Raw genomic sequence first — 26,894 nt, forward strand, 5'->3', positions numbered from 1 at the left:
ATGTCCCTACTCCCTGCACACATGTATGTAAAGTTGGGTCAATGTCAGAAAGTGAAAAATCAGTTAAAAAGTCAATTATGTGCCATTTCTGAATGCAAGCTCTTAGAAACAGCAGATTTGGACAGAGACATGGCTAAATTCAGCCACACCATGTATATGTAATTTCAAGCAACTGTGTAACTGTGAAATATGTCTTTTATTATCAAATATAGAATGTGTGCAATCTGACAGAGGAGTGTCTTATCTGCAAGCCATAAAATGACATCCCTCTGACTCACAGTTCATTCCCCAATCAAATGATAAATGGAAGTTTGACCAATTAGATGCTGAGAGAGAGGTAGGGTCAGTGATGCTAGAACACACCCACATTCTAAACACATAAAAGCAGACAGACAGGACAGATAGGGACTGTCAATTCCATCTGCAGCGGGACGCTCTGCCGGAAAAATCCATACTTTACCTCCATCAAACCTCCAGAGAGCCAAACTAGAGACTTCAATCTATCCAGAACTAGAGACCCAGACCAGAGAACCAGAGAGAGCTGACCCAGATCACTGTGAAGTGCAGAGACCAGAGGCGAATTTAAAACCCTGACCAGATCCGTGATGAGGCCCATTTCACTCAAGAATATAGTGTGAGTACCTAGAAAACTGTGCAGAACCAATCTCCTAGTTAAAATAATATAATTCAATCCATTTTTAACCTAAGTAGAACTGCAGCTTAGCAATTGTGTTATCCTGCCATCATTTTTAAAGCTGAAAAAGTGTGCGTTTAAAATTTCAAATCTGAAAAACGACCTTTATTCAATCGCTCATATCTATATTTTATTTGGAAGCTGAGATCCTAGGCTTTCCTAGGACCCCAAAACGATAGAGATAGTCCTTGTGGTTCCTCTGTAATAGCGCTCGGCGCATCCGCGAATTTTGCCGCGATTTGCAAATTTCTTCACGTGTAAAAAGCTGCTGCTGCTTGCCTTCCATTGCCAGAAATTCGTTTAACCTGCTAACTATCCCTGCATCATTGCTAGTGTGAGCCTGGACTAATATTAACTAGATACCACTCACCCTGAACCTCTGAAAAGGGAATTAAAAGCATTTTAGCATATTTTTTAATTCATTGCCAGCACATATCAAAGCAATTTGGGCCTGTGTTTTCAAACTTATGTAGTCTAAGCTTGCTGGGGTGAACTGAGTTACATTGATTGCATTTCTGAGAACTGTGTGTTTTCCTTCCATTTCCTTGCTTTGCATCAAGGGGGGAGGGGATTGCCAGAGAAAAGTGATTACATTGTTTGGTTGAAATCATATTGAGTATTTTCTGTACTGCATTCATTGAATATTGCATCCACCTGAGCTTACATAAAGCATTCTGTACCACCTTCTTCTTTTGTTCCTATTCACCTGTGTGCTATCTTATCCATTTCATCTCAACTCATTAGTGATTATAAAGAAGCGTGCTAGTGCCAGATTCTCCGTTGTTGATCTTTATCATATCAGATTAAGTGTGCTATTCAATTATTAATTTATTATAAAGTGTGATATATATATATTTTAAATTATCAAATAAACCTTTTAAACTTGCAAAACAGAACTACTTCTTGGCTCAGTGGGGTCAGGGGGATTCCAAGAGAGGGGTGTTATATAGGGGTAGTCATCCAGAACGCATGAACTGGACCTAAAGATATATCAATAAGGGTTTTCATTCAGTATTATAGACTAAGCGTTGACTTAGTTGTAGTGTTGAATTGAATCCTCTTACAAATTGGGGGCTCGAGCCGAGACGTTGGGTTAGATTTACCATTTGTGCAGCTTAATACAGTGTGCGAACTGACGGGATACATACATCCGGTCGGATCACCACGCTGCATTACGCTGTGAAGCATTCCTCAAAAGGGACACTCCAAGAAAAGTTCTGTTCTGCAAAAATATAATACAAACTTCTGTAAGTCAGGACAGAGACCAATCTCTAGAATGACGACCTTGGTAGATATGAAAATAGCCAGAGAGCACCTCTTGCATAAGCTATTTGTGAGAGGTGAATGGACCGAACAGGGCCAGGATGTGTGGTTGCAGGCCATCACACAACAGGTCACTGAAACAGGGTCAGATATATATAGAGATCAGGGTCCATTACATGTGGCCCTGAGTGATTTATATATGGCTCCTAAAGCCAAAGAGGAACACAATAAGATTGCCAGGATAGCAGCATACCTGTACCTATATATGGGAGACATGCAGGATAGATGTGCTGAAAGCCAAAATCTGGCAAATAGGCAACAGATGGCATTACAGAAGGCCCAATCTGATCTGGACTCTTCTGAGCAGAGGCTGCAGAGGAGCCAGGAGGCAGAAAATGATAGTAGGCAATATATCATTAAAATAAAAGAGGATATGGGCATCCTACAACAGGAAAAGACAGACCAGGATACCCGATTTCTGGCCCTGCAGAAGGAGCACCAAGACAGTTTGGACTCCTTACTGCAGAACCAGAAAAAGCTGGAGCAACAGATCAATTTCAACAGGGCATGCACAGAGCAGGTAGCCACCCTGCAAATCCAACTAGACAGAGAGAAAGAGGAGAGCAATAAACTGATTCTGAAAGACCTGGATACCCAGGCATAGTTTGATGAGGAGCGCCAAAAAGCTGGTGCCCTTCAACGGCAAAGGGACGACCTGGCGGCACAAATGCAGGCTCTTAGTCAGGAAAGAGACGCCATAGGCCAGGAAGTCTGCCACTTAAAAAAGGAAATTGAAGAAAATCACCTGGCCCTCCAGGGGCTGGGTGATCTCCAAAAAGAAAACCAGAACTTGGTAGAGCACACCAGAAGGGTGGAAGATGCTCTAGCAAGAAAGGAGCAGGCCAATAGGGACATTGCCCAGGAGGTAAACCTCCTGCAGCAAAGACTGGCCCAGTTCTCCAGGACCAACCAGGAAGCACAGAGGGAGAATGAGGCCCTCTGTCAACACAATGATAGGCTCCAGCAACAGGTAGCGATGCAGGAGAAACTGATAGAGTCGAGTAAGGCCTTAACAGAGGAACTGAAGGCACAAATGCAGGCTCTTGCATTGCAACAGGGAGCAGGGGCGGATAGAGATGAGGTTCGCTGGGAAATGGAAACTCCGGAGCATAACCTCAGGAGCCCTAGTACCAGAGGCCCTCATACCTCTCAGTCCCTGGACTCTGCCACCCCCATGTCCCCTGGTGCACATGAGCACAGGGCCACAGGGATGGCAGATTACTATCCAGCTAAAAGTATGGGGCTCATAGGCCAGTACCACTCAGGAATGGAGGGGTGGGCATCCGGGTATGGGCACCCAAGTACAGTACAGTTCAGTGGGGAACCCCAGGAGAGTAGGCCCATTAAGGGCATCCTGAAAACCTCTGCCCAGTTAGGTCAGTGGAGGGGGTACCCATCAAATCCTGGCAGCAAGGAGGAATCTGAAGACTCCTCTGAACTGCGCAGGACACAGGAGACCAGGTCCCCACATTCTGCCAGCCATTCCCAGGCTCGCAGAATCCGGGAAAACCTGGAAGAGCAGACAGGAACCTCTGGGAGCAGTGCCTCTGAGTCCGAGGACGATTGGACCAGGGTTACCCGGACCAAAAGGGCCAATAAGGCAAAAAGGGCCTTGCTTAAGGACCCCTTAAAGCAGATTAAGGCGATCAGGAGCGTCATTACGCCTTACCATAAGAACGCTAAGTATTCTGTTTGGGAGCACTTAGAGTTGTTTGAACAAATGATGGAGACTTTCCATTTGAAGGACAGCCAAAGCTGTATTCAATATGTAAAGTGGACCTTCTCCCCGGAATACTCCAGTTTCTTTGCGGGGCTGGAGGACCAAAATCATTTAAGATGGTCCACCTATAAGGCGGCCATCCTGAAACATTTTTCTGTTCACAGAAATCCTCAAGAGGCTCGCAAGGCAGCCTACAATTTGCAATGTGGGGAGGATCAGGCCCCACAAGAATTTGTGCAGGAGTTAAAGCGTGCTTTTGCACAGACCACAAGAAGGGTGCGCACAGATAGTAGAGAGTTCATAAATACGTTTTTCCATGCCTTGCCCAAATACATCATGACCCAGCTCGTGAGGGATTTTCACGAGAAAAGATCCTTAGATTGGGTCATTGAACAGGCTACCCGGATCTATGAGGTGCAGAAACCGATAGATAGCAAAAGTAATGCCCAGAAAACCCCCAATGCCAACAGCACCCCTGCTGCTGCCAAGGTGGCAGAGGTAAAGGTCACCCCCGTTTTGGATTTGGAGATGGGGGGGCCTAAAAACCTACCTGCACCTAATAATGCTAGGCCCAGGAGGTCCTCGGGTCAGTCACAGACAGGGAGCCAAGGAGGCAGCCCCACAAATGGGGTCCCTCGCTCTCCTGATTATGTAAGTCCCCGTTACAAGGGAAATCGACCCATCCTGGGTTATGTGTGGACTCCTCCAGCCCAAGGGGGGGGATCCAGCCAAGCACCTAACCCAGGGAACTTCCCTCCGAACTTCCCACAGGAGGGCAGAAATTTACCAAACCCTGGGCAGAACTTTTTCCCCAGATATCCACCCGACTTTAGGCCCAAAACCATCCATCCTTCTTTCCCCAATTCCCTGAGCCCAGACCACTGAATCCGGGAGAGGGGAGGCCAAGGGTGGAGGGGTACCCAAATCTTCCCAACCCGGGGTATTACCAGAGGAGGGACAGCTACCCTTCCCGGGATCAGCCCAGGGGAGAAAACAGGGCCCCGTATCAGCCTGAGCGGGTTTCCCAGTTAGAGCGCCAGGTTCAAAACATGGCGCGGGATCTGGGTCACATACTGAGGGCTCAGCAGAACCCTCAGATGGGCGTGCCGGCGCAGAACGCACCCAACTCTGGACCTGGTACTCCAGAACAATGACGGGGGCAGCACCCCGATAACTCACCGGTTCCCAGGGAGGAGGCACAAAGGGGAGGGGGGTGTAAAGCCTTGGAGGAAGCTTCCTTCCTCACTTGTAAACAGCCCCTGGAAACCCAGGAACCGGAAACAAAATCTCTTGCCCCTGAAAGTCTGCCTCCTAAGGAGCAGAGGGGGGGTAGGAGAAAAAAAAGACCCAAACAGACTCAGTTTGAGGAGGAGGTACAGATCTTCCAATTTGAGGGAGAGGGATCCTCAGAGGATCCTGGGAAAAGGATCTTCTTCAGAGAGGGGGGAACTCCCCCCAAAGAAAAATGGGTCCCTAGGGATGCAAATCCAGACTGGGGAGATGTGGAGACTGAGCTACCGCCGCCCACCATCTCATCCCAGAACCAACAGCAAGAAAATCCCCTGGTTCAAACCCATCCTGGGGACTGCCTCCAAAAAGGGGGGGGCGGCCCAGAACCGGAACCAGGGGAACCCACAATGGCTCTGATCTCCAGTTGCCAACTGTTTCTTTCAGATTCCCAAGACTCTCCACAGAATTCTGCCCAAATCTCTTCGCTAGCAATGTCCAAAACCAGAAAGTTAGCCCACCAGTTGTCCAAAAATGTACATTACCTGTGCCCCCTTGAGGAGAAGGAGGGAAGATATTATGCCCCGGTACAAGTACAGGGGCAGGGTACAATCTCGGCACTGGTGGACACTGGATCTCAAGCTACCCTTCTGTCCAGAAGGGCCTTTGACGAACTGAATGCAGGAAGGGGAGAGAATTACCAAATTCCTCTCACCTCTCTTCCGGGACAACTACAGAACTTTGACGGGAAGGAAATTCCCGTTGAGGGGACTGCAGACTTGGACATTAAAATTGGGCGACATAAGTTGAAACACCCGGTCATAGTTGTGACCCCGGAGGGCACCCCTTGTTTACTAGGGAATGACCTCCTGAGAAGGTTGTCACCCCTAATAGATTGTGTAAACAAGGTCCTCTGGACCCAGACTAGCCGACCAATAAAATTAAAACAGAGTGTCAACCATGTTAGTTTAAACGGCACATGCCACATGGTTGAACAAAAATCTGACCAAGTAGAATTTCACTTCCAGAATAGCCAAATTCCAGACGTGACAGTAATAGCAGTAGGACAACAGACTGGTGATGGGGGGTCCTCTCTATTTCTGAAAATCAACCTTCCTTCCAGTTTAAGGTGGTATTCCACGCTGGAAGGAAACACTCTGAAATTCTATACCAATCCACAATCTGAAACTCCCACTCGTATAGTCCAGAAAGAGGTGAAATCAGCTCAGAGCCTGGCTGATATTCAGCAAATTGGAGAGCAGTTGTTCATCCCTGTTCAGTTAAATGATGGGAAGGACTCTGTTCTCGCTCGAGTGTGTGTGAACAACGGTAAGAGCTTCATCAGCGAAGCCATGTTCCGCCAACTCCCAAAAGATCCAGCCATTCCCACCTTCAAACTGATAGACAAATGGGAAATGGACCTGGAAGCACCTAATTCCAAACATCTCCTGCCAAGCCGCTGTATGCTCAAAATCTCCATTGGCAACAAGAGCATAGTCCACAATTGTTGGGTCGTGCGAGACGTCCCTGCCGCCTTTTACTTAGGCAGTGACATTCTCAATCGCTTTGCCATTAGTTTGGACCTAATAAACTTCAAAGCTTGGTCCCGATTAGCGGATAATCCCATGGGCTTTGATGATCCAGAAAAAGCATTTAGGTCAGCTCAATTGCTACCTTATGCAGTTGAAATTCAGATCAAAGAGGAAGTCACCATCCCAGAAAGGACCCGACAATTCTCCCTGGAAGTGAAAGTTAAAAGAGGACAATATTTGCAAAACCCTGATTCTTACATACATCTAAATGCTTCTCTCCAACAGCAAGGGTTGGGGGTAAACCCAACACCATTAGTCAACATAGAACATGACACCATTCCAATAGAGGTGGATAACAGCGACTTAAAGAGTATTACTCTAGCCGCAGGCACCATTATTGGAATGGCGGTTGATGACCGACATTTCTCCATTGATCTTAGAAATGAACTGTTAGGACCAATCCCCAAGGACTGTTTTGACAGTGACAGTGAGGACAATACAACACCAGACAGGATTTTTACCCGGCATGGGGGGAACTTCCTGGTGTACACTTCCTGCCCTTATGGTAAGGAAGATGTGACTTGTGAATTCAGGAGGGATGAGGTGATTTTCCAGGTGCATGAAGGCTGCCTTGCCCACCTGAAGCCTCCGGTCCAAATCAGCACTCTGACCAGGGACTTCTCCACCCAGCTGGAGGAGGCCGCTGAAATAGCCAAACCAGAAGTCTTTCCAGGCTTCAGGCAGATGGTGGAAGAGAGAGTCAACCTAGCTGATGCCTGTGTGACTCTGGAACAAAAGCAAAAGTTGAAACAAGTTTTCTTGGATTTCCAAGATCTCTTTGCGGTAGACTCATATGACTGTGGTCGCACTGACATCCACACAACAACAATCCCCACGGACCCTGGCATGACTCCTGTGTTTGTGAAGCAATATCGCTTGCCTCTCGCATCAATGGAGTCCCTTACTGAAATAATTAAGAACCTTGAGTCCCGGGGAATAATCCGTCCAGTCCACAGCACCTTCAATAATCCGGTGCTGGGAATATTGAAGCCAAACGGCCAGTGGAGACTCTGCGCCGACCTTAGGGAGCTCAACAAACGGGTCCATACTTCCCGATGGCCTCTGCCCTACATTGACCAAGGTCTGGCCCAGATTCAGGGGTCACAGGTATTCACTGCAATAGACCTGACCAATGGATACTGGACCGTGCCTGTCAGTAGGGAGGACCAATACAAGCTGGCTTTTACCTTTGGGGGCCAGCAGTACACATGGACCCGGACTCCCTTCGGATACCTCAACTCCGGCAATGAATTCAACATTTTTCTACACAAGGCCATGCCCGACTTGGGTGCAAGGGGTAACCTGGCTTATGTAGATGATGTCCTCATCAAAAGCTCAACTGTTGAGGAACACATAGCGGAGATCCGTTATGTTCTGACACAGTTGAGGGCCGCCGGAGCAAAACTTTCCTTTCAGAAAGCACAGTGGTGTAAAACCCGTGTTAACTTCTTGGGGCATGAGATTACTCCTCAGGGTCTTTGTCCCCAGGAAAAGAAAGTGGAAGCACTTCAGAAACTGAAAGACCCCACAACTCTGCGGGAACTAAGGAGCCTCCTTGGACTGACTAATTACAGCAGAAAGTTCATTGAGGGCTACGCAGAGATCACCAGACCCCTGATTCATCTCCTGAAGGGGGGGGGTCAAGTGGGAATGGGGTCCAGAACAAGCCGAGGCAGTAAAACAACTCAAAAGAAGCCTCTCACAAGCGCCTTGCCTAGCTTACCCGGTCAGAAACAAGGAGTTCTTCCTGGAGACAGGGTTCTCTAATACGTGCTTGACGGCAGTATTATATCAAAAGCATGACAAGCTCAATAAAGTAATCTCCTATGCGAGCAAAACTTTATCCTCTGTGGAGGAAAAATTCAACGATTGTGAGAAAGCACTCCTGGCGACGGTGTGGGCATTGAAGAATTACCGCCCGTTTATCCAGGGGGAACACATCATAGTGGAGACTCCACACCAGCCTCTGCAATATCTCCAAAGTGACAGAATCCGGGCCGGAAATGTGAGTAATTCCCGAATTACTTCCTGGATTCTGTCAATGCAAGGCTTTCCCGTGGAGGTCAGATATGGCCAAAACAAGAAGAGTCCCCTCGCGCAAGGTCTGGCTGACTTGCATGATTGTGCCAGAGAAAACTGTCTCGAGGACGAAAGTCTAAAAATAAAGGACAACATGGAGGCATACCTTAATTCCCCCCACAAAGTCTTTGAAGAAGACAAGTGTGAGGGAATGCCCACTGTGTATGTGGATGGATGCTCTTACCATGTTGACAACAACGGGGAGAAAGAACTGGTGGCTGGCGTAGGGAATGCATGGGTGAATGAGTCCCCAGAACCCTCCGCTGGATACAAAATTGGTCCCCGAAGTAGTCAGGTGGCAGAATTGATGGCTGTGCATCAGGCCATCCTCACTGCTGTCCAGCATCAACTCCACGAACTGGTCATAATCACAGATTCGGATTATGTACGGAACGGGTTCGTGGAGCACCTGGTTAATTGGAAAACCAGAGGCATGTTATGTGCTAACAACAAACCCTTGAAACATGGGAAGTTGATCCAAAACATTGATGATCTGGTCACCTCGAAAGGAATGACCATCTATTGGAAAAAGATCAAGGGTCATTCCAAAGTAGAGGGACCATACAAAACTGGAAACGACTTAGCTGATCAGCTGGCCAAAACCGGGGCCATCCAAGGGGATCTAATTGAGATTGAGTCCCTGTTGGGGGAAATCCAGGTCACTGCTATCACTAGGTCCCAGACAAATGCTCACAACGACCTTTCAATTGCACAATGGAGCAAGGAGACCCCTGATGCTGATTTGATTACCGCTCAGAAGGGGGATCCAATAATTGGTAAATTTTACCGGCACCTTGAGGACCCCGAGAACTTTCCCCTGACGGATACCGATTACATTGGGAAAGAGGACCTAAGAGTGTTGATGAAATGTCCAAAAATGTTCCGGATCCAAGACGGTTTGCTGGTAAGGAAATCCAAAGCTGGCCACGATCAGTGGGTGGTTCCTACCTCATTCCGAAGCCTGATGTTAAGTCACGCCCATGATGCGGCCACCGCCGGTCATAGGGGGTTTCACACAACATTGGAAATCTTAAGAGAGGTTGCATACTGGCCACACATGGGGCAGGACCTCGACCAATACTTGAAGGGGTGTCTTGTGTGTGCACAGTTTCAGCCATCATCCCTCACGCACCGTGCGCCTCTCCAAAAGAGGGGGATGACACTGCCATGGTCAGATTTACAAATCGACTTTGTAGGCCCTGTGATTCGCTCGGCTAGGGGGAATAAGTACATGTTGACTGTGACATGCTTGTTTTCCAAGTGGGTGGAATGTCTCCCAGCCCCAAATTGCAAGGCAGAAACTGCAGCTGCCTTGATGATTAACCACATCTTTTCCCGTTTTGGTCTACCTCAAAGGATTGAGTCAGACAGAGGTAGCCACTTCACCAGTGAAGTAATGACAAAGATGTGGGAGATACTGGGGGTCAAAAGGAAGTTGCATATTGCTTATCGGCCAGCTTCTTCTGGGGCAGTAGAGAGATATAACCGAACCATTGTGAGCATCTTAAAAAAGTTTGTGGCAGATTCTGGGCCAAGTTGGGATATCCGATTACCTCTGGTCCTAATGGCCATCAGATCTACCCCTTCATCTGCAACCAAAATGTCACCATTTGAGTTGATGACTGGGCGCAAGATGGTGCTTCCTCAGCATTTGCTCTATAGGACCCAAGAGCAGACACTGATAAATGCCTCCACTACTCATGAGTATGTAGCGAATTTAAGGAAACACCTCCAACATGCTTTTGCTTATGCTCAGCGGAATCTAGAAAGATCAGCTGATAGCATGAAGACCCATTATGACCTGAAAACTTCCAGGAAGGAATATCAGGTGGGAGACCGGGTCTATCTATACAACTTCCAAAGGAACCAGGCCAAGCAGCGCAAATTTTTGCCTACATGGAAGGGACCATTTGAGATCATCGACAAGATCTCCCCTGTGGCCTACAAGATCCGCATCCCCAAAGGCGGTTCGGCAGAGGGGGAAGACAAGTGGGTCCACATAAACCAGTTGAAATGTTGCCATCCCAGGCACACTCTGCAACAACTGGAGGAATCCTCTGGAATCCTAGCGGGTACTGTCTCAGATTAATTCAGTTCCAACCATAAAACATACCACATCTAGTCTCTAAAATATTGTGATTTGCATGAAACTGTCTCTTAGTTATACTGTTTTTTTTTCAAAATAAGAATGTAATGTTTCGTGATGATGAAATGCATATGCTGCCCCACTATCTCAACGGTGGTGGAAAAACGTCTATGAATAGGTATTGCCGCTCTTCCTTTGTCGTCCTAGGAGAAAGAAAACCTTGAGACGGGCCAAGGAGGACAATCCGGAGACCGGGAGCTGAGACGCAACGGGCTCGGGGTACCGCCCAATATTCCCATCAGGACCGGCGAGGAGAACCGATCGATCCGACCGGATGGAGGAAAAGATGCTGAACTGTGCCATCTATTGGAAGAAGATGAGGAAACATCCCAGATCTTGCGAGTCCCATCAGTGAAACCGAATGGCCATCGCAAGAGGGGGGCTTGTGGGATGTATTTACCCATGCATCCGAGCCCTCCCTCAAAACTGTGCAGTACTGACATGGAAAACCTCATGATGGCCAGAGCTTCCCAGAAAATGCACAGGGAAATGCATGAAGAATAGGCTGCCACCCATTTTTGCCGATGTTATGGGCACAGAAGGAAACTGCCTAAAACCACCATTGGACTACCCACACAGTAGTCTGAAACCATTGGGAATGGCAATGCTGATTGCCAAATGCAACCTAGAATTGTGGGGAATTCATTTTCTTAAATCCCAAAAATGGGTGCAGTACCAGTACTCACCACTATCCAAAAGCCGGCAGTTTAAAACCACCCTGTGTTTCTCTGAAGGCAAGCCAAAGTGCCTATTTCAAACATTGCAATGTGTGCAAAATATTCACTGAACACCAGCAGACATTTGGTAGAATGGAGTTTTGTGTGCCTACAAAATCTGGGAAATGAAGAGCCCAGAACAATGCTTATAACAAAACTGGCTGAGCTATGGAGTCAGCAGTTTAAGTTGCACTGGATTTAAAGACACTAAAATCGAAAATGTTTAGATTAAATGAGTGACCTATGTTTGGTGTCACATGCCTTTGTAACTGTTGAAATGTCATAGTTTTGCACTTAGAATCAGCATTCTAGCTGCATATGTAAAAATGTTTAGTTTTATTTGAATGCAGGAACTGGGGAACAAAAAGTGACATTTTATCTGAAACCTGGCTTAAGGAACTGAATTCTGCCTGGCAACTACCCCCATCAGGAGTGAAACTTGAGTCACAGCTGTGTTCCCAGGCCTAGCTGCCCTTTTGCTGCTCACACTAAGGATATGCCATCTATCTGATAATTGAATTACCTGTGCTCTGCAGGAAAGTGAACAAAGCCCTGTCCTGGCTCAGGCAAAGGTTTTATTGGCAGGAGTCGTAAATGGTCGTAAAAAGTGGCTTCCTCCTGAGGAAAGGGGAGGGGCACTGCCTGTGAGAGCAAGCTGGCTTGGCAGAACTGGAAAAACCAGAAATTCAACCTTGTGCTGAGGGTAAACCACACCCCTTTGGAGCCAGAACATAACTTTAAAAAGATGAATAACTCATAGAGCGGACATGTGAAAATTTTATAAATGATACCATAATTCTTGTGATTTTTCTGCCCACATTTTAAGAGGTTTTTCGACCCGGTGGCATGTTCAGGGGGGTTTTAGCGGAAAAGTGGATATTACTCTAAATGTATGCAGGTTAAAAATCTGAAACTTCATCAGTTAATGTCCCTACTCCCTGCACACATGTATGTAAAGTTGGGTCAATGTCAGAAAGTGAAAAATCAGTTAAAAAGTCAATTATGTGCCATTTCTGAATGCAAGCTCTTAGAAACAGCAGATTTGGACAGAGACATGGCTAAATTCAGCCACACCATGTATATGTAATTTCAAGCAACTGTGTAACTGTGAAATATGTCTTTTATTATCAAATATAGAATGTGTGCAATCTGACAGAGGAGTGTCCTATCTGCAAGCCATAAAATGACATCCCTCTGACTCACAGTTCATTCCCCAATCAAATGATAAATGGAAGTTTGACCAATTAGATGCTGAGAGAGAGGTAGGGTCAGTGATGCTAGAACACACCCACATTCTAAACACATAAAAGCAGACAGACAGGACAGATAGGGACTGTCAATTCCATCTGCAGCGGGACGCTCTGCCGGAAAAATCCATACTTTACCTCCATCAAACCTCCAGAGAGCCAAACTAGAGACTTCAATCTATCCAGAACTAGAGACCCAGACCAGAGAACCAGAGAGAGCTGACCCAGATCACTGTGAAGTGCAGAGACCAGAGGCGAATTTAAAACCCTGACCAGATCCGTGATGAGGCCCATTTCACTCAAGAATATAGTGTGAGTACCTAGAAAACTGTGCAGAACCAATCTCCTAGTTAAAATAATATAATTCAATCCATTTTTAACCTAAGTAGAACTGCAGCTTAGCAATTGTGTTATCCTGCCATCATTTTTAAAGCTGAAAAAGTGTGCGTTTAAAATTTCAAATCTGAAAAACGACCTTTATTCAATCTCTCATATCTCCGCAACCGTTTGTGCTAGAGACTTGCAGTAACTTTTATTTGGAAGCTGAGATCCTAGGCTTTCCTAGGACCCCAAAATGATAGAGATGGTCCTTGTGGTTCCTCTGTAATAGCGCTCGGCGCATCCGCGAATTTTGCCGCGATTTGCAAATTTCTTCACGTGTAAAAAGCTGCTGCTGCTTGCCTTCCATTGCCAGAAATTCGTTTAACCTGCTAACTATCCCTGCATCATTGCTAGTGTGAGCCTGGACTAATATTAACTAGATACCACTCACCCTGAACCTCTGAAAAGGGAATTAAAAGCATTTTAGCATATTTTTTAATTCATTGCCAGCACATATCAAAGCAATTTGGGCCTGTGTTTTCAAACTTATGTAGTCTAAGCTTGCTGGGGTGAACTGAGTTACATTGATTGCATTTCTGAGAACTGTGTGTTTTCCTTCCATTTCCTTGCTTTGCATCAAGGGGGGGAGGGGATTGCCAGAGAAAAGTGATTACATTGTTTGGTTGAAATCATATTGAGTATTTTCTGTACTGCATTCATTGAATATTGCATCCACCTGAGCTTACATAAAGCATTCTGTACCACCTTCTTCTTTTGTTCCTATTCACCTGTGTGCTATCTTATCCATTTCATCTCAACTCATTAGTGATTATAAAGAAGCGTGCTAGTGCCAGATTCTCCGTTGTTGATCTTTATCATATCAGATTAAGTGTGCTATTCAATTATTAATTTATTATAAAGTGTGATATATATATATTTTAAATTATCAAATAAACCTTTTAAACTTGCAAAACAGAACTACTTCTTGGCTCAGTGGGGTCAGGGGGATTCCAAGAGAGGGGTGTTATATAGGGGTAGTCATCCAGAACGCATGAACTGGACCTAAAGATATATCAATAAGGGTTTTCATTCAGTATTATAGACTAAGCGTTGACTTAGTTGTAGTGTTGAATTGAATCCTCTTACAATATGCAGGGGGAGACCCCCCTCTCCCCCTCTATATTAATGATTCTCCTAAACCCACCCCTACATATATTTGGGGCATAATCCAACGAAAAAATTAGACTAAATCTACTTTTGCGAATTCTACTGTGGAAAAAACTCCCTGTCCCGTGCTATATCTTCATTGCTCAATGGCCTATTTAGCTTTTGTAAAGCTGGATGCATCTCTCTTGCTCTTCTTCTCCACCTTTTGCTGGAGGACAGCTAGCATTCTGGAACTCCATATTAACACCCCACAGGCAGGAAGCTTCTGCCTCTGTTATAGTTAGGCTCTGGTACTATTTGTCCCAATGTGTGCTCTGGTTGGATGGCCCGTTCCCCCTTCAGTGTGGAGTCCTAATGGGAACCATTGAAGCACCGGCACCGTTGTTAACGCGGCCGAAGATTCAGTGGATAATTTGATGGCAGGCGCCTGAACTACCGGCAGGTCAGGCCTGCCATTAGTTCACTGCCCCTACAGGCAGGCTCAGAGTATGCCAGTCCGGAAAAGTGCCGGTAACCGCTGGTACCGGCACCTTTTTCCAGAACTGCATGCTCACAATGAGCCCAATTGTTTACACTTGATATCATGTATTGTGTGTGGTTTAATAATTGGGTTTGGCCCATGCCGAGTCCCCATGTTCTGAGATCTTAAAAGGACTCTCTGCCATGGTGGGATCAGGCATGTTGTGATAGCGGCTGGCTGATCTTGTGTTCCTTCTTTCCCCTTTACGAGTACATTGAGTTCCTGTTCTCAGTATTTGCGTGCTGAGTGAGAACGCTTGATCTGCATGTTTTCCTGTGCTACCATGTGACTCCGATTCAGCTGAAGCTTGTGTACCCAACATTTGCTGCTCACCAAATACTGCTCCGCACATGGAACCACAGATGGCGTTGTAATTGCTCAGAAAATCACCAGCTTGTATTATATCAGTGCCAGACCCTCCTTGGGGCTGATGTTCTCAGGGTTCCAAGCCCAAGGGAGTAGCTCTGGCATGTGGACAAAATGCTAGACCCACTCACTCCTTAATCACCAGACATAGTTTAGCTTTTTTCCTGATGTAGGCCGCTGCTTGTGGGGTGCCAGAGCAAGAACTGATGGAGCTCTGGGGGATTCTCTATGAAGCACCTCAGGGATCAAATCCCTTCGCTTATGGCCTCCTCCACCCCGAGAGTTCCCCAGCTCCCTCAATGGGTGATGTACCTGTGGCTTTAACACACACCCTGAGGGAGATTTTTGAGTGGCCCAGATGTAGTCCTCTTTAAGGTCCTTGTTTTCCCAGGGTATACAGCCCTTAATACAGTGGTCTTCAAACTTTTCTATCCAAAACCCCCCTTGCGAAAAGTTTTCAAGTTAGGGCCCCCTCCCCTGGGGCATTGAGATGATATGACATGAGATGATATGATATGATATGGCATTTATAACGTGCCTATACACAAGTGTTTCAAGGCAAGGGAGGGGGTACGCGGGAAGGCAGACAACGATCTTACTAGGCCAGACAAGCAATAAGTAAGGGATGCGGCCACATCCCTTACTTATTGCTCATTTATTCTATTTATTTTTACGGTCGATCCATGTACTGCACTTCCCCCTCTCCACCCTCCCCTCTGCCCTTTTCCCCTTCCCTCTTCCCCTGCACTTGCGCGATCTCAATGTCACCTGGCCTAGTAAGATCATTGGAAGCATAAACATTTTAGCTGATATTGGTGGGATTTACACAGTATAACTTAGTAGCAGACTCCCGTAAATCCGTATCACTTTTTTAAATTCCTTGTCACTGTCTCCTTCTCTGTTAATCCCCCTTCTGTATAACACTTCTTCATTATACAGTCTCTCTCATACTTAACTCTCTGCTGTTTTCTCTCTTTCTTCTTCACTGCACCTGTTCTGTCGCCCTTCTTTCTCCCTCTCTGGGCTGGACTGGCATTCTCTTGGTCTGCCACCTTAGCACTTGCAGTATCCCTTTCCTCCTATATACCCTGGAATTCAGTCTCTTATCGCTGCTCCTTACACACCGCACACTCCCCCTTCCTCTCTCCCATTCTGTCTTTCCTCTTCCTCCTGGTCTGTCTCTTATTTCCCTAGCCCTGCGCCCACCCGGTCTGTTGGCCTCCAAACCTGGCATTCTGTCTCTTGGCTTCATATCATTCTTGATTTGTCTCTTCTCTTTCTCTCCCTCTTGCGGTTTCTGCTCTATCTCAACTCCCCACCAATTCTCTCTTTTTCCCCTTGCTTTCTGTCTCTTGGTTTCTCTCGTATTCTGCTGGTCTCTTTTCCTGTTCTGTCTCTTCTCTGGCTGTTCTATTGTTGGTTCTCATTTCCATATTCTCTTATCTTTCAATCATCTGCCCTCTAACACCCGCTTTAAGTTCCCTCTCTCTCACACTCTCCTCCTTTTTCACGTAGTCTTCCCCCCTCAGCATGTATTCTTTGCTTTCCCATTCCGACACTTTGTCTCCCTCCCCCTCCTCCTATTCTGTCTCCTGCCCCCTGTTCTGTCTCCCCCGTACATTCTGTCAAACTCCTATTCCTATTCTGTCTAAACCTCCCCATCCTGTGTCTGTCTCCTCTTCTGTCTTGTCTCTTGGTTTCTCTCGTATTCTGCTGGTCTCTTTTCCTGTTCTGTCTCTTCTTCCTTTCCAGTTTTAGTTCACCCTCTTATCCATGCTGAAAAGAATAATGCAAAGCCAGTGCTTGTCGCAACGCAGACAAAGGGGCTGTGTTGTGACTAGCGCCATCTTAGTATTCTTTCTTTCAATCAGGTCCCTCTTGCATGAAGTCAGCACAGCATGGAAAAGTCCACGCCAAGTTTACTTCTTGGAAGTAGCATCTTAGTGAAAGGCAGCGCTTGCCACAACACTGCCAACGCAGCTGTGTTGTGACTAGCGCTGACTTTGCCTTCTCCCTTTCAGTAAAGTGCTCCTTTCATGCAGTAGACACAGCTTGGAAGAGCAGACGCCAAGCTTACTTCTTGAAAGTCAAACCTTACTGAAAGGCAACGCTTGCCACAGCACAGTCACTTGACAGCTGATCAGTGTTCGTTGACTGGGTTGCAGCAAGCGCTTCGTTTGCCTTCTGCTTTTGTCAGGTGCTCCTTTCAAGACGTTAGCAGCATGGGAGAGTCCTCCTGTGTTTACTTCGTGAACGTTGCATCTTACTGAAAGGCTGAATGCATAGGCAGCACCTGCTGCGCCACTGCCGATACACGCTGATCGGTTGTTAATTGTTCTTCAAGCTGTGGGATTCGCACCTCCTCCCCTTAAGCATGGTGCCGCGACCCACAATTCAAAGAACACTACCTTATTATAAAGTGAAGCAAGGATTTTGCGGAAATATCTAGTTCCCCTTGTGGCACTGAAGCTGAAACCTTACTCTGCGCTTTGTCGGAGGAGGTTGGGGATGCCCAGATGACAGTATTATCATAATGGCATCTCTAGGATCTTACAGGGACCTCGATATATATGGGATAAAGTACCCCCTTCCATATGCTATATAACGATATTGCAAATCGCTCAGGAGTTCCGCTACCAAAAACAGGAACAAAGCCGAATGCTGAGTTCCTTTATAACCAGGTTGTCCATCTCCAGACCTGGAGGGCCGGAATCTTGACGGGTTTTCAGGATATCCCTCATTAATATTCATGAGAAAAAAGGTGCATGCATTTCAAATCGTGTGTGTAAATTGCTCTCATGAATATTAATGAGGGGTATCCTGAAAACCTGACATGGTCCTGGCCCTCGAGGCCTGGGAGCTGAGCAGCTATAAGGTCACAAAACTACAGAGTAACTTGCAATATCCTTTTTTACCTATGATAGGGGACATTTTATTCCTCAAAATACATGGCCATACACTGCCCCCCCCCCCCCACACCTTCACACAGGGCCTCTTGCTTAAATCTCAAAGGTGAATGTAATGTAAGAGATCTTCCAGTTGATTATACATATAGTCAATTTAGAATCTGTTTTGATAAAAAATAGTATGCAGCTTAAAATATGTTGCAGAAAAATAATGTATGTAGTGTAAGAAAAATGCATCTAACACGCATGTGTTAAACTCTAGCAGTGCACAAAATAAACACCCTCCCATAAGCAGTTCCTTATCAGTTAATGGCTGCCATGTGTCACAGAGAGCTATTTCACTGGAAAGGAATATGAAAAGCTTGGCATGGCTTTAACTAAGTGCTGCAGTGACAGCTGGCCTTGTCCTGGCGCAAGCAGCAGGCATTGCGACATCAGAACTGTAGCGTAGTAACTGATTACAGAGCTGTAGTCATCACTTCTGACCTGTAGTAGGGTACTGGGGCTGACACGTGTTATAGACATGTACAGCTGTAACCTCGCAAATGCAAAGCAATCTGTTTGGGAGCGGGTTTTGTGCTGCATGGAATTATCTGCTCTTTTGAGTGGCTGGGACATGTGAGAAACGGTGGAAAAACAAACACGTTATTTTAAAGCGTAATCCAATCTTGGGTGGCTCTGCTCACGCTGCGCTAACTCGTTGAGATCTGAGATGGGTGGACTGGCGCTGTCTCCCGGTACTGTAAGGTACCGTAGCCTAGGTTCTTGTACATTCATTTGTGACGCCTCATTGATACATTATATGCTAATGGGCTCACCTGTTTCTTGGAGGGCCAAGCGCCATACTCGGGCACTCAACTACAATCATTCATTTGTTTTAAAACTAGGGTTCATACACAAAAGCAGATGCGGATTATTTGTTTAGCAATAAATTATATTTTAATGAATTCTAGACTGTATTTTTGCTAATACGCATAAAAGGTCATTGTAACCAAAACATACTAATACAGAATATATACATTAATATATAATAAATACAAAAACAGGCGTCACCTGGAAGGCTCAGGAGCAGCTCACTCCTGCGTTCTGTTCAAGCAATAGCACTGGAGATATTCTCTCCTGAAAGAATAAGACAGCACCCGAGCAGGGGTGCAAGAATATGAGGCGCCCCGGCGTGCCCACCTGGTGCCCTGCCAAGGTGGGGAGGGCCTGCAGCAACTATATTGATTGTGAGGCCATCACTGACATCAACAGTTCATTTGCTCTGTTGAAGGGCTTTTGTGCAGCAAATATTGCAACGCGGTAGTGATCTAGCTAAATAACGCCACTTTCTGTTAAAGATGTTGGAATTGGGGGAGGGGCTAATTAAGGAGAGGTACATCTGTGGACTTGCCTGAGAATTCTCTACCTTTTACGATATGATATAGGTTATTTATAACACGCTTAATACCCAGAGGTTTCTCAGTGCAGACGAGGATCGAACCTGTGGTGCTCCATGTCATCTTGCTTCCAAGGTGAGCACGTTGCCCCCTGAGCTATCCTCCCAAGACTAATGACTTTCACAACCCCATTTAACACATTGAAAGGGTCCATTGCCAAGCATTTCTATTTTTTTTGTATTTCTTTTGATTTTTGTTATATGTTATTGTATTTTGTATCAACAACAAAAAATAGTACTGTGCATTCATTTACATTGTGATAATAAAGGGTCTATGTACCACCACCCCCTCCCATATTACATATAAAGTAAAGTTGCAAGACACATTATAGAGAGCGAGGGCCTATATCGAGCGTCATGCAGTTTTATCTTCTTATGTTCTTTCAAAAGCAAACTCTCAAGCAATTATATGCTTTGCATTCCTTGTACCCGTTCCTTCATCAAATGTGGTTTGACTGATTTCCAACCAGTTCCTCTCACTTTTTTGCAACCATAGCGGCTCTAAACAACCAGCACTTCTCCGGCAAAGAAGGGTCCTATATTGCTGAGTGCCCACCCAGAATTAAAGTGTCATCATCGTATTCGAAGCCAGTTCTTAAACCTGTGTTTGCTGTGGTCACTGTGTCTCCCCATAATGTCCTGACCGGCATTCCCAAGCCAAGGGAGAGAGAACGTTCGGGCTACTCTCTGGGTGAGGTCACTGCAAGAAAATACTAGGACCTTTGTAAAAGTGAAATTAAATCCACAGGTGCCTGTTCTTTTAGAAACGCCACCCCCAGCCCACTTGACATCAGTAATTACACTCTCAGCAGCATTGATGGCTGTCCCCTCTCTGACGCAAAACACACGTCTCTTCCCCAATAAGTGAAATCACATCAAAACAATGGCAACACTGCACGCCAGTGTCAGCAACTTACCAATGCCCAGGAAAAAATGACTGATCTAAGAGAACAGAGCTGTGGCATTCTCCACCCCGCCAGTGGGGGGCAGGAGCACAGCTTGTTCCAGACTCGGGCTGCAACAGGATCATTTGAAGCACTGGCAGCAAGACTTTAACACTTGGCTGCCCAGCTTCCAGCCCTTTTGGTTTTCAGCTCCGCTGGATCCATGTATGTTGTCACGTGTGACAGTTCTCCGGGGGACACCTTGAAGGTGGATCACTCTGCTCTGGTAGAAAAGTAGAGGCAGTGTCATTATTCAGACACGTGTGTATTGTTGCGCCCTCTCCTTGTAGGAAGCCCAAGGCAGACACCTGGCGATGTCTTTTATTACTGGAAGTGCCTGAGAGTGCTCACCTCAGATTACATGGCCGAGCTCTTTGACCTTCACAAGGGATCCCTGCACCCCCTGGGAAGCAAAGATTGCACACATTACATGGAGCTAATGTAGGCCCCCCAACACATTCTGTCCAGACTCATTCATAGGAAACATACATCACTTAGGGGTGTACCTCAAAAGTTCCACTTGCCCCCTCTCCCCTGCCCACACCAGCGCAAACAGAAAGGAGTATGTTCTCATCGGGTATCATTGACAGCCAATGCGGCTTCCTTACTAAACTGGGCCTCAGCCTCACACATCTGAGTTGTAACAACTCTGCTAGAAAGAAATAATGAATAGATCTTTATATGCAAAAACAGGAGAATAATAATACAATAACATTAAATATGGCATGTATACAGTGCATCTAAAACTCATGTTGTATTCAGATTAATCAGAAGCAATACATATACATAGAAAGAGAATAAGGAAATCAATCCAAGAAGAACGTAATGAATAAATGGAAAAAAAAGAAAAAAATTGATTCAATCGGACAAATGAAAAATATCAATAAATATCCAGACATCCAATTTTGAATATCAGAAAACCACACCAGGATTCAATCATTCCTCCTTGTTCACCCAACCAGGGGGTGCACGGTGCCTTATCTATGTCTGATCTTGTCCTGTCCCTCATACTGTTGTCCTCGTCTCTCTGTCAGTGCCCTGATGCCTGTGGGCTGCAGCACTCTACAAATACATAAATAAATAAATCTAAGGCTAGGAGGAGAAACACACACAGCAGGGGTCTATGTAGGGTGGCGTAAGCCAACAATACACATACAATTGCTGTAATGCGTGTTAACAGCTGGCAGTGTCCACAACTCCACACTTATAAGTTTATTATAAGGACATCCATCATATGCGGGGTACATTCCAAACGTTTCGGCGGTTCGGGTTATTCTCTGCCTTCATCTGGACCGAAGGAAATGGATAACCCATAGATGTGAGAATTAATAAAAACAAATATAAGCAGGCTAAAGTCAATGACTCTGGTAGTGGGTTGCAAAACACTAACACATACCATCACCAGATGTGTGAGCCAAACAGTTTGAACATGTCCGAGAATAAAATCCAGAGCCCTTCACCATTAGAACCGATCCTCATCAGACATTAATATAGAAAAAGGTGAGTTAGATCATTCAATAAATAGATCAATAAATAGACTACCTCAAGTTGCGCCTACGTGCCAACGTGCTAGATAAGTCACCAGGAAGCAAAGTACACAAATATGGTAATCACCTAGAACTGACCAGGAGAGAGCAAAGGCTGCGGCGTTCTGCGGATCTTCTTGCAGCACGCCACAGTTGGATAGAACATACATCTACTTCTTTTTTCTACACCCCGGTCTAACCTTGGTTATTTCCTGGTGGGTTCTAGCTGATTATCTCCTTGGTGTACTTTGCTTTCTGGATCCGGTTCTAATGGTGAAGGGCTCTGGATTTTCGAAGCGTTTGGAATGTGCCCCACATAGGATTGCTGTCCTTATATGCAACTAAGCGTGGAGTTGTGGGCATTGCCAGCTGTTACCAAATATTACAGCTCCTGTATGTGAGTTGCTGAGGTCTCCCACCCTACGTAGACCCCGGTTGTGTGTATTTCTCCTTTTAGCTCTAGATCAGACATAGATGAGGTGCCCTGTGCCCCCTGGTTGGGTGAAGGGGTGATTGCGGGTACTAGGAGGAATGGTTGAATCCTGGTGTGGTTTTCTGATATCTAACACTGAATGTCTGGATATTTATTGGTATTTTTCATGTGTCTGATTTAATCCATTTTTTCTTTTTTTCCATTTATAGATTCTTTATGTTCTTCTTGGACTGTTTTTCTTATTATCTGTCTATGTGTATACGTTGCTTCTGATTAATCTGAATACATGAGTTTTCAAAGTACTGTATATTGACTAAATACATTTCATATTTAAAGTTACTGTATTATTATTCTCCTGTTTTCTTTGCATATAAAGATCTATTCATTATTTCTTTGTAGCCTAGTTGTTATAACTGAGATCTGTGAGGCTGAGGCCCAGTTTAGTAAGGAAGCCGCATTGGCTGTCAATGATACCCGATGGGAACATACTCCTTTCTGTTTGCCCTGATTACTCTCCAGTTCCTATCAGAGATGGGGGCATCCCTCGTGGGATTCCTCCGCCCCCACCAGGCCTGGCCGTATGGAGCCCTTTTATGAGGATTCATAATACCTGAGCAATGCCAGTGTTCATGGTCTATTCAAAACCTTCCTTCCATCACCCTTCTGTCTTACATAAATCACCCTAAGTGGGACGGGAATGCCCCGACGAGGGTCTAGAGTGCCAATCTACACCCCATTATGATGCCAGGAAGACGGGAGCATATCTGGGTTTCTCACTGTCTCATGTGACCCAGGAGCTCGGCTGGGCTGCCCTTGTTTGGGTTGGTACCAAGCCTGATTTGCATATCATTTTTGACTTTGCTAAGCCATGGCAGGCTGAAAAGTGTGTGTGTGTGGGGGCGCGCGCGTGCACACGTGCACTGAAGTGACTGGCCTTTTCCTCACACCTCTGCCCCCTTTTATGTATGGCTCAATCTGCCCTTGCACTGCGCCTTAGTATTTGAATCTTTAGAGCTGTTATACATGGATATGTAAGAGGGGACGCCCTGGTGCTGCATTGTGGGAACGCTTATTTTTGGGAGGAAATCACAGTTCACAAAGAGACAGTGGGTATGATTTATACGGAAGCGTTCTACAAGGCGCAATCCCACTGAAAAATGCTTTGTAAATCAGACCCAGAAACGTTTCAGTTTGTTGACGTAATAATGCAGAGACTTGAAACAATGGCCACCCTTTTCACAGCAGCAGCTGATGGCTAAGACATTGGAAGATACAGAATTCGGATTTACAGACTGTCTGTGCCTGGGAATGGCCATAGTTGCTTTGAATGCCTTTGCAATGTTGATGGGGTCTGCTTTGGCGTTTGCGTGCTGCCCGGGCGCTTTACATGTGCTTTAATCCTTCTGCCTTTGCTTGGCTTTGCAGGTTGCTTGAACTGTAGCCGAGTGGTGGAGCTGTCTGACCGCCTCACTTCCCTGGAAGCCAAGGTAAGAGCGAGAGTCTGTGAAGTGTGTGACCCAGGACACTGCCAAGCAGAGATGTTTTTATGGGAGGGCAAAAGGGGCACTTGCCCAAGGCCCCAACTTCAAGGGAGCCCCTCAAGGCTGCCTGATCTCAATAAGATTCCATTGGCCACCAGACTTGAATAGCACACGTCAGGATATTTTATGGCATGTTGCTGAGGCTCTAAACTTATTGCTTTCTGTTTTGACAAGTACATTCTGCCTTGATCAATTAATTATGTAATGCTTTCTGTGTTCACTGTGGTATACATAGTATGTGTGTTCCTTATGGCACAACTCCTGTAGCATTCTTTCCTTCCTGAGGGATTTATGCTGATCATGTGCAATAGCCAAAGTTGAAATGCATATTGATATATTGAGTTCTGCAATGGTTCCAAAGTTAGCTCAGCATGTTAAGCACTCATTGCAAAGATATGTGTTCATATGCAAGATTAGAATAGCACATTGCAGCAAGGCTGGCCGAGCCTTTCCTATGTTTGAAGTTGTATACCTGCCTACATATGTACTTGGTTTTGCAACACAACAGGTGCTATTATCAGAAATGTACCTGCACCAGATAGGAGTTGCTGTAAAAACTAACATGTCATCTGCATGATGAAGGTCTAAAAATTGGTTTGTTCAGATGGGGTGTTGTAAAACCTAGACAATCACCTCTAATGATGAGCATAAACGTTTTGACCAACTGGTGAATAAGTATCCAAATTCAAGACTGTGGAACCACATCGTTCCTGCTAGTATCCTGGCTTTGCCAGCAGACGATACAGTGATCCTGGTCAAATCATGTAATATATTCTACATCACTGTGATGTCTTCTGTGATGTTTGCCTTCTCGCATGATGGTGGCATCGTTTAGCCCATTACCAGTGGTCGAAGTGTATGAAAAGAAATAGTGGAACTATGTTCCCTGCTGGCTTGTCCTCACACCCGACAAACCCCATCACCAAGCACCATCCCACGTGCAATATAACCCCCCAAACAAATGTGCCTGCTGTTTAAGAGAACGTTCAGTGCACTGCAGTGCAAGCTTCAACTTCTTCCTACACTTCCATTCCGGAATGGTTTCTTTTTAAAATAAAAGTATAGGAACAGTAAATCTTAATTAAAAAAAAAAAGTAGAGGAACAGCGCTCCTAACCGCTCCTGCTCACTTTGACCACTGGCCCTCGGTTGATCTTTTTTCTTATGTAGGCCATTTGAGTGGAAGGGGTGGTAGACAGGAGAGAGAGGACCAGATGTCGCAGGCCTTGGGTAAGCATAGTTTAAGGTTTGCTTGTTTGACACAAAAAAAGGTTTCCTTTTTTCTAAAAGTCAAAGCTTTTTCTGCACATTTATAAATTACAATTTCACAAATCAGTGTTTTGGAAGTATTTAATGCTTTAAAATACAAAAGACAACCCCAAATCTGTTAAATCACATCAATTGATATGCTGGTACTTATATACTTCCCTTGGCGATGGAAAGAATGAAGCTAGAATCATTCCCATTTTGCGTAACACCCTTTTATAATATTTAGTTTTTTTAAATGGTCATGTTTGGTAATGTGATTTGTGTACTTTCCCAGTCAGTTTTGTAAAATTAGATTATTTTAGTTCATGGTTAGAACCAGAAAAGAAAGTGTTCAAATGCAGAAATTGCAGAGTTGGCTCACATCACAGCTTCACCCTTTAGCCAATATGCGATCCTGGGCATCTCATTCAATCTTGTCTTGCCTAACCTCTCAAAATTGCCAGTCCCTAAACCTTTCAAAATTGTGAGCACTGCAGAGTGAATGTTAGCATGCTAAAGGTCAGGTAATCCACTAACCAAGATAAACTCAAACTCTGCATACTTATCTCACTCAAAAAACTCACACAACCATCTCTCACACAACAAGCCGCACGCACTTCAAAACACTGCAACAACACATAAGCCGGAGCAACAACACACGCGGACTGACACCGATCCAATACCCGCACCAAAGCTCAGCACCCGGTGTATACCGGTGTATACCGAGTTGAAGCTGCCAACAGAACACCACTCCCCTACTATCCTACTCCCTCTTCACCTTACTAACCCATCCCACCTTATCGTTTACAGATCCGCCAGAGCGCCTGGGGACCAATTCCGTTGGTGACGGTGCGCAGTACAAATACCTTTAACATTTAACATTTTAACATATGATCTTCAAAAAAGCTGCACTCATGGTTTCACTGGCTATAGTGTTGCTTACACTATAATAGTGAGCATTGATAAATTGCACACTACAGGCACATGTTCCTTTGATCTCTAATGACAACACTATTTGAAAACAATGTCCCACTTCTAATCTCAGTCTGTCTGGATACAGACACCTTCCTGGTAGCTTCTAATCTGCATCCAATATCCATCCTGTGGTATGTCTAGCTTTCTCCTTCCCTCCAATTGGTCTTCCACTATCAGTGCTTGATCACTTATGCATTCTGTAAGGGGGCTTAAAGGAAGTAAACATGTTTTTTTTTTTTTAAATCACTTCAGTTCTTTGGTTTGGTGGAGGGGGGCCTTGAAGATGTCCGTGCCCAGGGCCCCAAAAGTTCTTAAGATGGTCCCATAGGACTCAATGGGAATGGGGATTTACACCATTCTGCCTCCGTGATTCCTGGAAAACCGGGGTTGTAATGCCCCGGTAATTCCGGGAATCACGGAGGCTGAATGGTAATACGAGTCCGGCGGTAACCAGGCGGTTTTACCGCCTCGGTTACCGCCGGACTCGTAATGAGGCCCAATATCTTAAATTCTTGTGATTTAATCATTCTTTCCAATGTCTCCTTGTCGAGCTTAGGCATTGCCAGCCAGTCCTACTGGCTGTCAGACATCTTCTGCATGGTGCCTACCCCTTGCCATTGGAGAATGAATTCAAGAGGATAATAATCACTCTCTGTTCAATCAGAAATGGAAAATGTCATAGCATTCCTAAAGAAAAAACTGTCTATAATACAGTAATCAGAGACTGAGAAGCAGTATTACTGTTCTTGTATGCTTAGGAATGCAC

At 45.5% G+C, this 26,894-nt stretch overlaps 1 protein-coding gene and 1 long non-coding RNA gene across 7 annotated transcripts in view; one reads left to right on the forward strand and one right to left on the reverse strand.

Moving 5' to 3' along the window:
- EMID1 (EMI domain containing 1) overlaps positions 1-26,894 on the forward strand; it is a 949,835-nt gene that overhangs the window by 404,458 nt on the left and 518,483 nt on the right. For all 5 annotated transcript variants that reach the window (XM_069619253.1, XM_069619249.1, XM_069619250.1 and 2 more), the window contains exon 5: positions 23,791-23,852. In XM_069619253.1, coding sequence (XP_069475354.1) covers positions 23,791-23,852 — 62 coding nt within the window. The remainder of the gene's footprint in view (positions 1-23,790; positions 23,853-26,894) is intronic.
- Positions 1-26,894, reverse strand: part of LOC138492227 (uncharacterized) — a 397,170-nt gene that overhangs the window by 198,612 nt on the left and 171,664 nt on the right. The window lies entirely within an intron of this gene.

The sequence above is a fragment of the Ambystoma mexicanum genome, chromosome 10, assembly GCF_040938575.1.
Source record: "Ambystoma mexicanum isolate Mex_15411 chromosome 10, UKY_AmexF1_1, whole genome shotgun sequence".
NCBI lineage: Eukaryota > Metazoa > Chordata > Amphibia > Caudata > Ambystomatidae > Ambystoma > Ambystoma mexicanum.